Here is a 13,758-nt window from a genome sequence, read left to right as displayed (position 1 = left end):
CCCTGCCATATATGCAGCCATACTTTCAGGGGTGTGCATCTGGGTATGTTTGTGTTTCCGTAACTCACCTAACGCCAACATTGATAACAGGATATTAGACATACATATGTGATCGTCCCTATGTGTAATATATATATATATATATATATATATATATATATATATATATATATACACAGAGAGAGAGAGAGAGAGAGAGAGAGAGAGAGAGAGAGAGAGAGAGAGAGAGAGAGAGATGCAGGTCTGCATAAATGTTGACCTCACAGACTGAAAAATACCCAATCTCCACCTTTGAAATGTTGTCAATGGGATTTGAACACAAAACACTATAACACAAAAAAAAAAAAAAGAAAAAAGGAAAAGAAAAAAACAGTCCTCCTCTAATCATGCATACCAAACTGCATCTGCATAAAAACAGACGAAAACCAAGTTTCTGTTCCACTGCATAAGAAAACAAAAAATGTTGCACCTATTTATCACTGAATTCTCCTCGAATGTCTTGAAACTGCTTATGGCACCAAGTCCAATAATTAAGAAAAGATATTAAAAAAAAAAAAAAAATCTTGTGAGAGAAGACAAACACCAGTTATTTTCCTTCATCATTGCTGAATGACATCAGTAAGCTTCAGTGAACAGGTTTTTGCCTGTACCCTCTCCATTTTTGTCCTACTGTTCCGAAATAACACTGCATGCTTTCCTGACACTATCAAATTGGTACTAGTCTTTCTCTTGCTATGCAACCCTGTTGAAGAAAAAAATCACCAAAGGTCAAGCACTCTGCTTCTGTTCACGATCTCCCAGGTCAACATATGTGCAGACCTGCCAGTGCCTGAACCCCCTTCATGTGTATACGCAAGCATAAGATCAAATACGCACGTTAAAGATCCTGTAATCCATGTCAGCGTTCGGTGGTTTATGGAAACAAGAACATACCCAGCATGCACACCCCCCGAAAGCGGAGTATGGCTGCCTACATGGCGGGTTAAAAACGGTCATACACGTAAAAGCCCACTCGCGTATAATACGAGTGAACGTGGGAGTTGCAGCCCACGAATGCAAAAGGAAAAAAAAAAAGAAAAAAAAGCTTCTGTTCACATCACGATACCAGAGCCTTTGGAAATCATCCATTCAGCTACAGTTATGTGAGAGGGGCTGAAACGAAACAGCGTATTGCAGGCAAGGTCCAGAGGCCACTTTGTCCCTTTCCGTGCCAAGCCTATTTTATGCTTAGCGTGTTGACGTGTTTCCTTGTGGCTACAATATTCCTGCAGTAACTTCTACAAATAATTCTCTTCCATGAGCTCTCTCTCTCTCTCTCTCTCTCTCACTTTGACCATTAGGATCAAGTGCATGGCTGTACGTACACATCTGTGTGCGTGTGTGTGTGTGTGTGCGTGTGTGACGATGCACACGTCTGTTCTCAAAGAGAGAAAAGAGAGAGAGACAGACAGAGGGAGAGAGAGAACACTGAACACACTGAAGTGTTTCATGTCATTAGCTGAAAAGCTCTGGTGACATAGTAGATACTAATTAGAACAAAATGGTGCAAAATAGATAAAAATGGAATAAGAAAAAAACAGAATTGAAACAACATAAACTAATAAAAGATTTGCAACATTTTGGCTCTTTGTCTTTCGCTTAAAGTACATGTGACAAGGGGGTAATGTGCCTTTTTTTCAGTCGTTCATCTCCAAGGTTTGGACAGTGCACAGAAAACAAAGAACAGATAAATCATATAATAAATATTTACACATGTAACATCAACACACATCATCTCAATACAAACACATACTGAAGTACAGATGAATCCTGAAATAATTATTTATGCCTCAACATCAAAACCCATCATATCAATACGAATACATCAAATAATTACAATGTTGAGACTGACCATCATATCAATACGAACACATCAAATAATTACAATGTCGAGACTGACCATCCAAATGTAGCCCTTCCTTTTTATCTATGCTTATTTCCTCATAGAACCCATACTAATTTTTAATTGATTAATATAAGAGAGAGAGAGAGAGAGAGAGAGAGAGAGTATAAATTGGCATGCATTTTGAACTGCAGTACCTGTGCTGAAGAAAAGCCAATTCATTATGACTTCTTGAATCCAGGAAACAAATAACAAGCAACAATAAAATGCAAGATGATTCAAAAGAGGTGGAGAAACCAAGAACTATATACCAAAGCCATTAGAGTAATACAAAATGCAATCCTTTTTATGAATGCGTAAGTCGAGAAAAAAAAACAAACGCCGACCATGAGAAAACAAAAGAACAAACCCCCGAGAAACTGACAGATAAATACATAGATCAAGTGATAAAACAGACAGATGGGGGAGAAAAAAGGTCAAAGCAAGACAGAATATGTATATCAGTTTCATGCTGCGGGATTCAGTTAAAACTCACAACAGCAAATCCAGGGTAACAAAAAAAAAAAAAAAAAAAAAAAATCAAACACCCTCTCAGTGCATTCAAAGGCAACACAAACTCAAACTGACAGATTTCAGGAACAAAGAAAATCAGCCATCCGGTGTTGCTAATTTATTTAGTCTGCACAACAGAATGCGCTAGACAGTAGGGGGAAAAAAAGAAAAAAGAACAAAGCAAAACACCACCACAGAAAAATGAGCATGTTGAGCAGTGCGTGTGGTGATCTCCACTTGTCCATGGATCAAAAGAAAACCACCAAAAACAGGCATGCTTCATGTGCAAACCTATGTTCATGGCCCGAGCTACACCAAGCAGTCCAGACTCAAAGAAAACAGCTGCATGCTTAGTGTATAGGTCTCCACACCAACACAGAAGCTGACACTGTGGCTATATAAAATCCTATCAATAATGTTACATTGTTGTCTGATGCAAAGTTTTTAACGTTAATGAGCTGAAATCTTACTGCACTGTTGAATTTTTTTTACATTAGAGATATATTGTGGAGTACTCAATTGACCTGTCATAATCATAATGATTGCAAGCTTTCTGTTATAATGGGATGACTGCCATCATAATGCCACTGCCTGTGTGCATGTGTGTGTGTGTGTGTGTGTGTGTGTGTGTGCATGTGTGTGTGTGTGTGTGTGTGTGTGACTTACGCATGTTTATTTCCATGTGTCTGTGTGCACAGGGCATTCTTTCTCATGTATGAGTGTTGTTTATGAATTCAAGAGTAACAAGAGTCTTTCAAAAATGTCATGCGACTTGAGTTTTCTGCTAATAACAGTATAACAACAGTTCCCATATTTCAGTTACGAATTCTGATTCATTCGTTCTTGACAACAATGTCCCAATATAGATTTATATCATAGTGTACTCAGACTGTTAACATTTTAAATGAAGCCCTTTTTTTTCTTTTTTTTTTAAAGACAAAAAAAAAAAAAGAAAAAAGAAAAAAAGAGGGAAAAACCAACAACAAAAAAAAGCCACAAACGCTTGCTATTCAAAATGCCAGTAAACTTAAAACAACGAAAGAAACGCACATTCGGAGCATTCCTTCAGCTCTTTTGTGATCTGATGTTGCATTTTGGACCAGAAAGCCAAATGAATCAGTGATACACATGGCAGTGAAACCTCTGTGTGGAAGGAGAAAAACACTGTGGATGCTTCTGCTGTGCCACTTGGCAATTTCAATCTAACTCAAGAGCAATGTTTCCCCCCCAGTTACTCCCACACGAGTGACAATGAGTTACTGGGGTCACAAGCTGGAGTGCTGGACCTTGGGGGCTGTGCCACAATACAAAACTGGGGGGAAATAAAAGAAGGGAGTGAGAGTGCTTGCCATGTACTGTGATTTAAAGCAAACCAACAACAACCTGGATATTCTTCATGTGTATAATTGAAAACGCACAGCAGAGGGGGCAAGGACGGAAAAAGAGTGAGGAAGAGACAGGAGAGAGAGAGAGAGAGACAAGGCAGGAAAGAGGACAGAGAGAAAGAGTGGCTGTAGAGCCACACAAAAATCCCAGAGTTCTGAAGCAGGAGATGCGTGCATGTGTCTGCATCGAGACAAGTTTACCTGTGAACCAAACCTGGTCACCTGTAATAAGCCAAAGTGGAGAAGAGACATGTAAACATCTGAATAGGTCCACTCTCTTCATTGTGAACATGACATAAATCAGCCAGTCAGAAGTCTGCTTAGCTAAGGCTGGAGAACCAACACACCTCCAGCTCCACATTTCTGGAACAGGCCTGGCCAATCACTACAAAAACCTCTGAAGATCTCTCTCTCTTTTCAAATATGACTCCCCACAATCACTCACCTATTTTCGCAAGAAGCAATCTCTGTATTCATGACAGACTGCTATGTTTAAGGTGTACCTATCAACAGCTATGAATCTGGTCCCAGACAAAGTCAAGAAGACCTCACACGCTGCTTTCTCTTTGAAGAATGACCAGGAAAAAGGGGCAGATTCTGATGTGAGGCAGATAATGCACTGCTATTTTCTGGACCAATGTTTCCCTCAGTGAGAAATGTTGTTGCTCATAAAAGATTTTTACAACAGCTCAGAACACCAACAGTTATAAATTCCTGTAGTTAGGTGGATCCACACACACACACACACACACACTCCTGATTTCTTTCAATGCTGTTGATTAAGGACGATCTCTGACCTCAAATAATCTGCCAGTATTCAACAGAAGAAAATGATGACTCTGGAACTCAAATCCACTGATAATGACTGCACTTCTCATTCCACAGTCCAGTCAGAATCTGATGTCAATGTATTATATATTTCAGCAAAGAATGAGAGAAGGAAACACTGCCAGATATTTAACAAGAAAACAGAAAATTATTCCATTGTGAACCCATCTGAAAAAATGACTGAACTTATCTCATGGCTGAGTCAAGTTTGATGCGAGTCAGTTACTGTACTATATTCCAGCAAAGACTGAGAGGGAAACTGTGCAGGATGATTATATAACCCCCCCCCCCCCCCCCCAGAAAATTCTTACACGGTGAACCCGACCATCCCTGGTTTGAGCGTAAACTTTGTTGTACAAGTGGGAGCCCTCAATGGAGCAAAGTTAGACAGGGAACAGAGATCGGCACAGAAATGTGCAACAACACCGCCTGCTTTCCTCGGACGATCAATGCGTTTCCTTGGTTGTCAAGCACGCCAAAACAAAACAAACCCAAAGCTGCAGAGGAGACTACGAAGCAAGGGGGGGAGAGAAGCATGCATACCTTTTTTACCTTCAAATTCCGAAGGGAAAAGATGTTGACAGTGTAATGTGCGCGCTGTACAGTACTCAGCAGTTTGACAGACATGTTGCCGTAGATCTCCACACCGTCGCTGGGCCAGTACTGGTCGCATTTCCGCTGCAACCAGACACCAGGAATCACTTTACAATGCTGTCAGCACAGCCACATAGGTCGATTCCTCTGCCAGTGAGTGATATTCTTACTCAGTGTTGTTCTAAAACTACAAGGGTCAAGTAACTGAAGTATATTGAAAATGATCCTTTTTGCTCTTCTGCACTCTTATAATGGCTGCCTTAAGGTGGGGGAGGGGAGAGGGAGAAAGAAGGTAGTGGGGTGTAGAAAGGAGTTATCAGGCGAATTTCAAAGCATTCCTTTATTTCAGCAAGCTCTACAATGCACACACACACACAAAAAATGGTCAAATTGAATTTAGTCTCCTTGATACACAAATACTAGCTTTTTCAAAATAAGAAATTAGAGTAGAACATCAAAATAAATATGGCTGCTCACATGACAGAATAAGAAATTTAAAAATCCTGCCTGTAAAAAACAAAACAAAACATAGACACATCCGCCATCAATACAGATAAGGTTGATGATCAACATGGACACTGAAAATACAATGCTCATCAGATGCAGTTCAGTACCATTTTCCCCATAAAAAGTCTGAAGTCCAAACTGACGCAGAAAGTTTCAGTTTCAAGGAGGGGTCAAAGTGTGTGGACTGATCCATACAATAACACCACACATCTGCATAGCGCCCTTTCTCTCTTAAGCGCTCAGGGTGCTTTACATGAAAAGAACCCTTACAAATGACATGACCACTCTATCCTACACCTCATCTGCTTCATATTCATAAAGAGGTGGGAGCAGATGCATAACCTACATATTGACGAAACATGCTGGTCTGACCCAGAAAATAAAATAAAAAGAAATAAAAAAAAAGAAAATAAAAAAAAAGGAAGTCTTGGCAAGTACTTACCCGCCCTTTCTCCATCAGGTTAGTGATCATGACGATGACGCTGCAGTTCTGCTCCCACACCATGCGCCAGAAGTCGGCAAAGGTCTGTGGCAAAGGACCCTGGGTGGCAATGTACGCCTTGGGCTTTTGGTAACCCTGTGGACAAAGAGGTCATCAATGCACACTTCAACTGTAAACGGCATTCCGATGGGCACCGAGTGGTTAAAGTGTTGGACTTTCAATCTGAGGGTTCCAGGTTCCTGGTGGGTAAAGGGTGATGATTTTTACGATCTCCCAGGTCAACATATGTGCAGACCTGCTAGTGCCTGAACCCCCTTTGTGTGTATATGCAAGCAGAAGATCAAATACGCACATTAAAGATCCTGTAATCGATATCAGCGTTCGGTGAGCTATGGAAACAAGAACATATTTAGCATACAGCCCCCCCTGAAAGTGGAGTGTGGCTGCCTACATTGCGGGGTAAAAATGGTCATACACATAAAAGCCCACTCGTGTACATACAAGTGAACGTGGGAGTTGCAGCTCATGAACACAGAAGAAGAAGTAAAAGGCATTTGAATTTCAAGGTCTGATGTGGAATCAAAATTTTAACAAACTGTCTACAATCACCAGTATGTGTGACTGGACATTTAATCCAACTCCTAAGACAGAACTGCTCTTTCCAGTCATCTGATATTTGTTTCTGTACACATAAAACAGATGGACACAAATGAGACTGACAGACTTGTTGACCTAAAAGCAACAATTACAGGAACTGCTGCAATTTTATCGTCCCTGAAAGAACGTCCACACATCCTTTTACTCCTAATCTTTAGTGTCACCCACTGGAAGCTGAAAGTGACATAATCTACATCCATCTGCACCCCTAAAACCAAATGACATATCTCCCACCAATGAACCATCAGATACTCTTGTCTCATCCAGCATCGACACTTTTCAACAACCCAAGTTTTGTGCCCAGAAAACTGTCTATGCTGACGGGCGCAATAGCCGAGTGGTTAAAGCGTTGGACTGTCAATCTGAGGGTCCCGGGTTCGAATCACGGTGATGGCGCCTGGTGGGTAAAGGGTGGAGATTTTTACGATCTCCCAGGTCAACATATGTGCAGACCTGCTAGTGCCTGAACCCCCTTCGTGTGTATATGCAAGCAGAAGATGAAATACGCACGTTAAAGATCCTGTAATCCATGTCAGCGTTTGGTGGGTTATGGAAACAAGAACATACCCAGCATGCACACCCCCGAAAATGGAGTATGGCTGCCTACATGGCGGGGTAAAAACGGTCATACACGTAAAAGCCCACTCATGCACACACGAGTGAATGTGGGAGTTGCAGCCCACGAACGCAGAAGAAGAAGAAGTCTATGCTGAGTTGTCAATGAATGAATATGTATGAGCACAAAATCAGCCCTTAGATCTATAAAGGCCTGATATGTGAAAGAAAGTGTACAGGAGACCAAAAAACCAAACCTACGTCCACATAATTGGCGTTGATGTAGTCAGCCTGCCTCAGTCGTGCCGCGTCGTTTTTCAGCATGACACGGGAGTGATCAACTGCAATGATGACCTACCCAGTTATCAAAAGAGAAAAAGCAAACATGCAAGCAAACAAAACAAAACAATACCAAAAGCACCTGAAGTTACCGAAAGGTATACACCAATCAGGAATACTCAGACATGTGCACAACCCAGTCTCTATCATTTTCATCAACATGGCCTTAACTCACTCGGTATGGCCAGTTCTCTCTTCTCCTCTACACAGACCCCTCGGATGTCCAGTGGGTGTCTGAATGACCCACCCTTTAGCTTCCGTCATCAGAATTGTGTTTTTTTTTGTCAACATTTACCTCTTCAGTATAAGAGCCTTCCGACTGCAATATTTTGATGATGGTAATTGGGGTGAAACGCTGTTAACGTTGTCTCTTTCGCCGTTCGTATGGAGAGAGTTAATCAAATCTCAGAGCAAAAGAATAAATACAGTCCATAACCCTTTTGGGTGCTTGTTCATAGGGGTCTCCTTTGTTTTCCATTTCATCAATCATATCTTCACATCAGGGCTGAATTAACATCATTATGCCCTATCCAGACACCAAAAAAAGCTTTGCAAAGCTATTTTTTAATGTCATTTCCATCCCGATTTTTCTTTCAATATCATATCAATACATGGTTTGCACTTAAGTTCAGTAAAATCAAAATAAGTGTGAAGCTCACTATGTTTTACCCTAATGATAATGCTAATGAATGTAAATCAAAGAAAAATGTGAATACTTACAAGCAGCAATGTTGATGTAACGATTCTTGCTTCGATTTTCAGGCATGTTGGAAGCTTCACATTTGAAGTCTGTTCGCGTGTTGCGATACAGATCCTGAACAGAAAACAGATATTCGTTGTCTTCATTTCCAGTGTAAATCACTGTTAGACAAAAGAACTTTCACACATGTTGATTCATACATGCTGAACTTGTACCAGCTGCAGATTCATAATCATACCCCATAATTAAAAAAAAAAAAAAAGCCTCATGCTAATCTTATACAAATATGCTATTTCTTTTCTAATTTTTGACACCCCTCCACCACAAACCAATGAACACACACACACTCTCTATCTCTCACACATACGCAACACACTCACACATATATATATACACACAAACACACACAGCTACACCCATACCTCAAGACAAAGAGCAAATTCTTACTTCAAACTCTTGCGAGAAAGCAAAGTCACTGTCAGCGTGCATGGCATCCACATGAGCTGGGAACTGGTTCACAGGAACCTCAGGGTACTCCTTGTCTTCTGCAGAAAGAAACCAGGAAGACATCATCTTACATCATATACTGGCATGTGCACTGTCTTAGAAGGAAAACAACTGATATAGTGTGCTAAACAAAAGATAGATCATTTCAAATGTATACATGTAGATCTCTCTCTGTCTCTGCCTCTCTCTCTCTCTATATATATATAATATAAATAAATAAATAAATAAACACATCAAATTTTTTCAGGTCAGTTTCTGAACCTTTCAAACACAAGTACTTGATAACAAACCTCTAGAAATAAGAATAAAAGAAAACCATGGCAACAAAAAAACAAACAAAAAACCACATATGGGTTAACAAATAGTAAAGAGTGGTAGCTCTCTCCATTCACAAGGTACACAACTTCAAGTCAGTGCTGCTTACGCTACCAATTCATCTAGCACACAGATAACTAAAAGGTACATTGGAACAAACCCAGACACTTCCTCGAAAAGGAAGCGCTGGGCCTGTCCTTATACCAATCATCAGACATGTGCACACAGCAGCAAAGACAGAAGAAATGTGCAAACACAAATAAGCTTTTATTCAAGACTGGCAAAGCCTTTTTAATCCTGAACAAGACACACAGAACACATGGACTATACAGAACAAACACATGGTTGCCTCGGTGGTTTTTCAACTGGAAATGAACAAACAATTAGGCATTGTTCCAATGTACCTTTTATTTACCTGTGTGCTAGCTGAATCAGTAGCAGAAGCAGCACTGACTTGAAGTTGTGTACCTTGTGAATGGAGAGAGTTACCACTCTGTACTATTTGTTAATAATTTCATCTCCATGCCAATTGTTCGTTCATTCCCAACATTAGGGTTAGTTTTAGAGTTTGCAGACATTGTATTTTCTGCAAAATGACTGCTCTGAAGTAGAATAGCTTATAGCACAAACAGCTATCAGTTCTATTCATTAATTCATTATCTATTCATTTACTTATTTTTGGTTCATGCTCTGCAGGGACAGCAGAGATTAAAAAAGGGTTTGATTTAGAATGTGTAAATTGTGCATAAAGGTGGTGATAACGTGATAAGAGAATGTGAGATATATATATATATATAAATTACACTGATGTAGAATATCTATCTATCTATTTATCTATATACAACATACTTTGTTAATGTCCATCTATTGTTAATGTCCATCCATCTATCTATCTGTATACAACAGACTTTGTGTCCATCTATCTATCTATCTATATACAACATACATACTTTGTTAATGTCAACACATGAATGTTCAGACTTTAGTGAATCAAATGATGCTACTACTTTCTGTCCAATGCAATAATTAAAAATAATTATGAAAAAAAAACCCACACAAAAACCCAAGAAACAACAAGAAACAAAACAGAGAGAGAGAGAGAGAGAGGAAAGAGGAACAGAGCATGACTGACCACTGGGTTCAGCCACCATGATGACGGTGGGAGGGGTAGGCTGCATGTTGCTTGGAACGGCCAGGTAGTAATAGGCTGCCTGGTAACACTTCTGACACGCCAGCGACCTGCAACACCCAGGATAATACTATCAGTATCAGGCGTCAGCAGCTCAAGGAGGCGTCACTGTGTTCGGTCAAATCCATATACGCTACACCACATCTGCCAAGCAGATACCTGACCAGTAGCGTAACCCAACACGCTTAGTCAGGCCTTGAGAAAAAAAGAAGAAAAAAAAAGATAATACTAATGACAATAATGACAACAACAACAATAATAATAATAATAATACTGTGAAGGCTTATATAATGCGGTTCCCTGCTTTCAAGAGCAGGCTCACCATGCTTTACAGTAAAAACAGATATGTAACATTTCAAAGGTATAATAATCACATCAATCAATCAATTTATCTTATAATCAACCTTTTAATTTCCCTGCAACACCCAGGATAACATCAGCACATCAATCAGCCTATCTTAACACCAGCCTTTTCATTTTCCCTGCAACATCAAGGATAACATCAATACATCATTTAATCAATCTTCACATCAACCTTTTAATTTCTCTTGCAGCCATGAGGTCTCCAAAAACTGCAGTATTTGCATTCCCAAGAAAATGACAATGGAACGCTTTGGGGGTGTGAGCTTAATTCAATACCAATACTAATTCAATAATAATACTAACTGGGAGAAAAAAACTGTCAAACGGCCCAATATGATAATCCACATAATACAGAAACACTCCCACGAATGGATTCCGTTTCTTTGTCATCAGGTATGTGTATCGTCTTTCATGTTTATACACACAGGCACACATGAACAAACACACACACACACTCACACACTTTCTTTTTGTACTGCTAACACACACACATACATACACAGCTGCACAGATTATTTTTGTACAGCTAACACAAACACACACACACACAGCAGCACACATTATTTTTTGTACAGTTAATACACACACACACACACACACACAGAGTTGACACACTTTTTTGTACTCACACACACACACAACACACACACGTTTGTCATAGAAACGATAAACACTTCAACACCACACATACAACCACATTCACCGTGAACAATTCAGTTTCCCTTCCACCCCCCCCCCCCCCCCCCCCACCCCTTGCCCCCATCCATCACAGACCTGTAGGCGATGAAGCTGGCCACAATGACGATGACCACGATAAGAGCACAGGTGACGCCAGCCACTATTTCTGTGGGCACCCCATCCCCTTTGTTTTCCTGGACGTTGGGATCTGTGTCACAGTGACAGCATGCACACAAGTCAGGTGTATGAACAGGACGATAAATGACACACCTTTCGTCCCTTTTTTTTTTTTCTGTCCTATTTAGATGTAATGAAAGGGAGGATTCGGACGGAGAGAGGAGAGGGAGGAAGGTGATGGAGGGAGGAAGAGAAAGAGACACACACACAGACAGAGACAGAGACAGAGAGACACACACAGACAGAGAGGCACAGAAAGAGTGTATGTGTGACTGCGTGTGTTTTGTCTTGTGTTGGATGTATGTGTATATGTATGACGTACATGTTTCTGTTTCTCTTCTTTCTTTTTCTTTGTGTGTGTGTGTGTGTGTGTGTGTGTGTGTGTGTGTGTGTGTGTGTGTGTGTGTGTGTGTCTCTGTGTGTGTGTGTGTGTGTTTCTGTGTGTGTGTGTGTGTGTGTGTGTGTGTGTGTGTGTGTGTGTGTGTGTGTGTTTCTGTGTGTGTGTGTGTGTGTGTGTGTGTGTGTGTTTCTGTGTGTGTGTGAAAGAAAGAGAGAAAAAGAGATAATGAGCACATGTATGTGCATGAGTATAATGTATGTGTATGTGTATGTGAACAATACGAGAAAAAGAGATAATGAGCACATGTATGTGCATGAGTATGTCTACCTGTCACCAAGTCACTATGTGTGTGTGCATGTGTGTAAGCATGTGCGTATCTGTTTGCATTCTGTCTATGTGTGCATAAATGTATGCGTGACATAAATATCCCCTATCCCCAATTCAAAGTCTGAAACTTTTTTTTTTTTTTTAAAGTGAAGTACACATAACAATATAAAATATACTTCAAAATGAAATAAACTGAAATGATTTCGAAATCATTTGTATCAAATTCATAGACTTCCCAAACCTACAGGTTACATGGGTATAAAGAACACCACTACAAAGAGCATATGTGAAAAATGTGCTGTGGGCACAAATACACACTCTGCAGAGATACAAGGTCTCACTCTCAAGTCTGAGGAGGGAAAACTACCTGCTGATAAGTTGTTATTCACTCTCAGTTCAGCCCTGCAATGCTCCACATCAAAACATGTCTGACCTGTGGCAAGCATTAACAATAATACAAAGACCATAAACTGGATTCATATGAGAAGACTGATCCTGAAGGATATACGGTACTTCAAATTGATGTGTGACTGTCCATACATGCTGCCAATGCTGGCAAAATTTAAAGAGCTAAATGTGTAAAGCATACCAGGATCTGAACAATACGAGAAAATTATATAAACACACACAAGAAAATGAAATGTTATTATATGCGTATGTGTGATTATTGCGTGACTGATCAAACTGCACTTTACATAATGTACTATTCTCAGAAATTTTATCAACATCACATCTTCAATCTTGAAATGACTTTGAGCAGACACATACATAATTCTCCACTGATTCCAAAAATACATTTGTCCCAAACTGTGATGACAAATACTGGTTCCTGAGAATAACATTATTCAGCTTACCTGGAATCTGACAGTGTGCATGACAGATTTTCTTGATTGAAAAATTAATATATACAACTGAGCACCAAATGTTCAATCAAGTTATCAGAATTACAATTTACCAGAAAAAGCATAGATAATATTTTTTTTTTTTTAAATATATAAAACATTTCTGTACCTCCAAACTGGATGTGTCAAAATCAATTAACTATGAGCATAACAGAATGCAATAAACAAGTTACATGCAATACATCTCAAACATCATGTCTGATGCTGATAAACACACCAATATCAACATTTAATTTTAAACAATGATGAAATAATGAACACACCAGAGTTGCTCAAGCAAAATCAAAATTAAAGCACAGGATCTTGTCTGAATGAAACTCAAACAAGTGCAGACACCGGTAAAATAACTGATCAGCAGCAGAACTTGAAAGCAAACATGACGAACACTAAAAACTACGGACATAATGCTACAAAGTAAATTCAATAACACGTGAATCAACAGTAGGAGCAAGCTTTACTCAATTCAGCAAGAGAAGAAAAGGATTTTGCTGAAAACATACTATCAACAAAAATAGAGCT

The 13,758-nt window shown here is 39.7% G+C and overlaps 1 protein-coding gene across 2 annotated transcripts in view; it reads right to left on the bottom strand.

Annotated features, from left to right (window-relative positions):
- LOC143285023 (putative receptor-type tyrosine-protein phosphatase mosPTP-1) overlaps positions 1-13,758 on the bottom strand; it is an 85,617-nt gene that overhangs the window by 15,580 nt on the left and 56,279 nt on the right. Inside the window, exons 15-21 of one of the 2 annotated variants that reach the window (XM_076592197.1) lie at positions 11,590-11,701; positions 10,396-10,502; positions 8,889-8,986; positions 8,462-8,555; positions 7,664-7,743; positions 6,191-6,325; positions 5,200-5,325 (exon numbers count right to left, since the gene is read on the bottom strand). In XM_076592197.1, coding sequence (XP_076448312.1) covers positions 5,200-5,325; positions 6,191-6,325; positions 7,664-7,743; positions 8,462-8,555; positions 8,889-8,986; positions 10,396-10,502; positions 11,590-11,701 — 752 coding nt within the window. Of the gene's footprint in view, positions 1-5,190; positions 5,326-6,190; positions 6,326-7,663; positions 7,744-8,461; positions 8,556-8,888; positions 8,987-10,395; positions 10,503-11,589; positions 11,702-13,758 lie in introns of both variants that reach the window. The other variant, XM_076592198.1, reaches the window with a different exon arrangement.

The sequence above is a fragment of the Babylonia areolata genome, chromosome 8, assembly GCF_041734735.1.
Source record: "Babylonia areolata isolate BAREFJ2019XMU chromosome 8, ASM4173473v1, whole genome shotgun sequence".
In the NCBI taxonomy this organism is placed as follows: Eukaryota; Metazoa; Mollusca; class Gastropoda; order Neogastropoda; family Buccinidae; genus Babylonia; species Babylonia areolata.
Note: the sequence above shows the minus strand (reverse complement) of the source record. Positions and strands in the feature narration are given on the sequence as shown.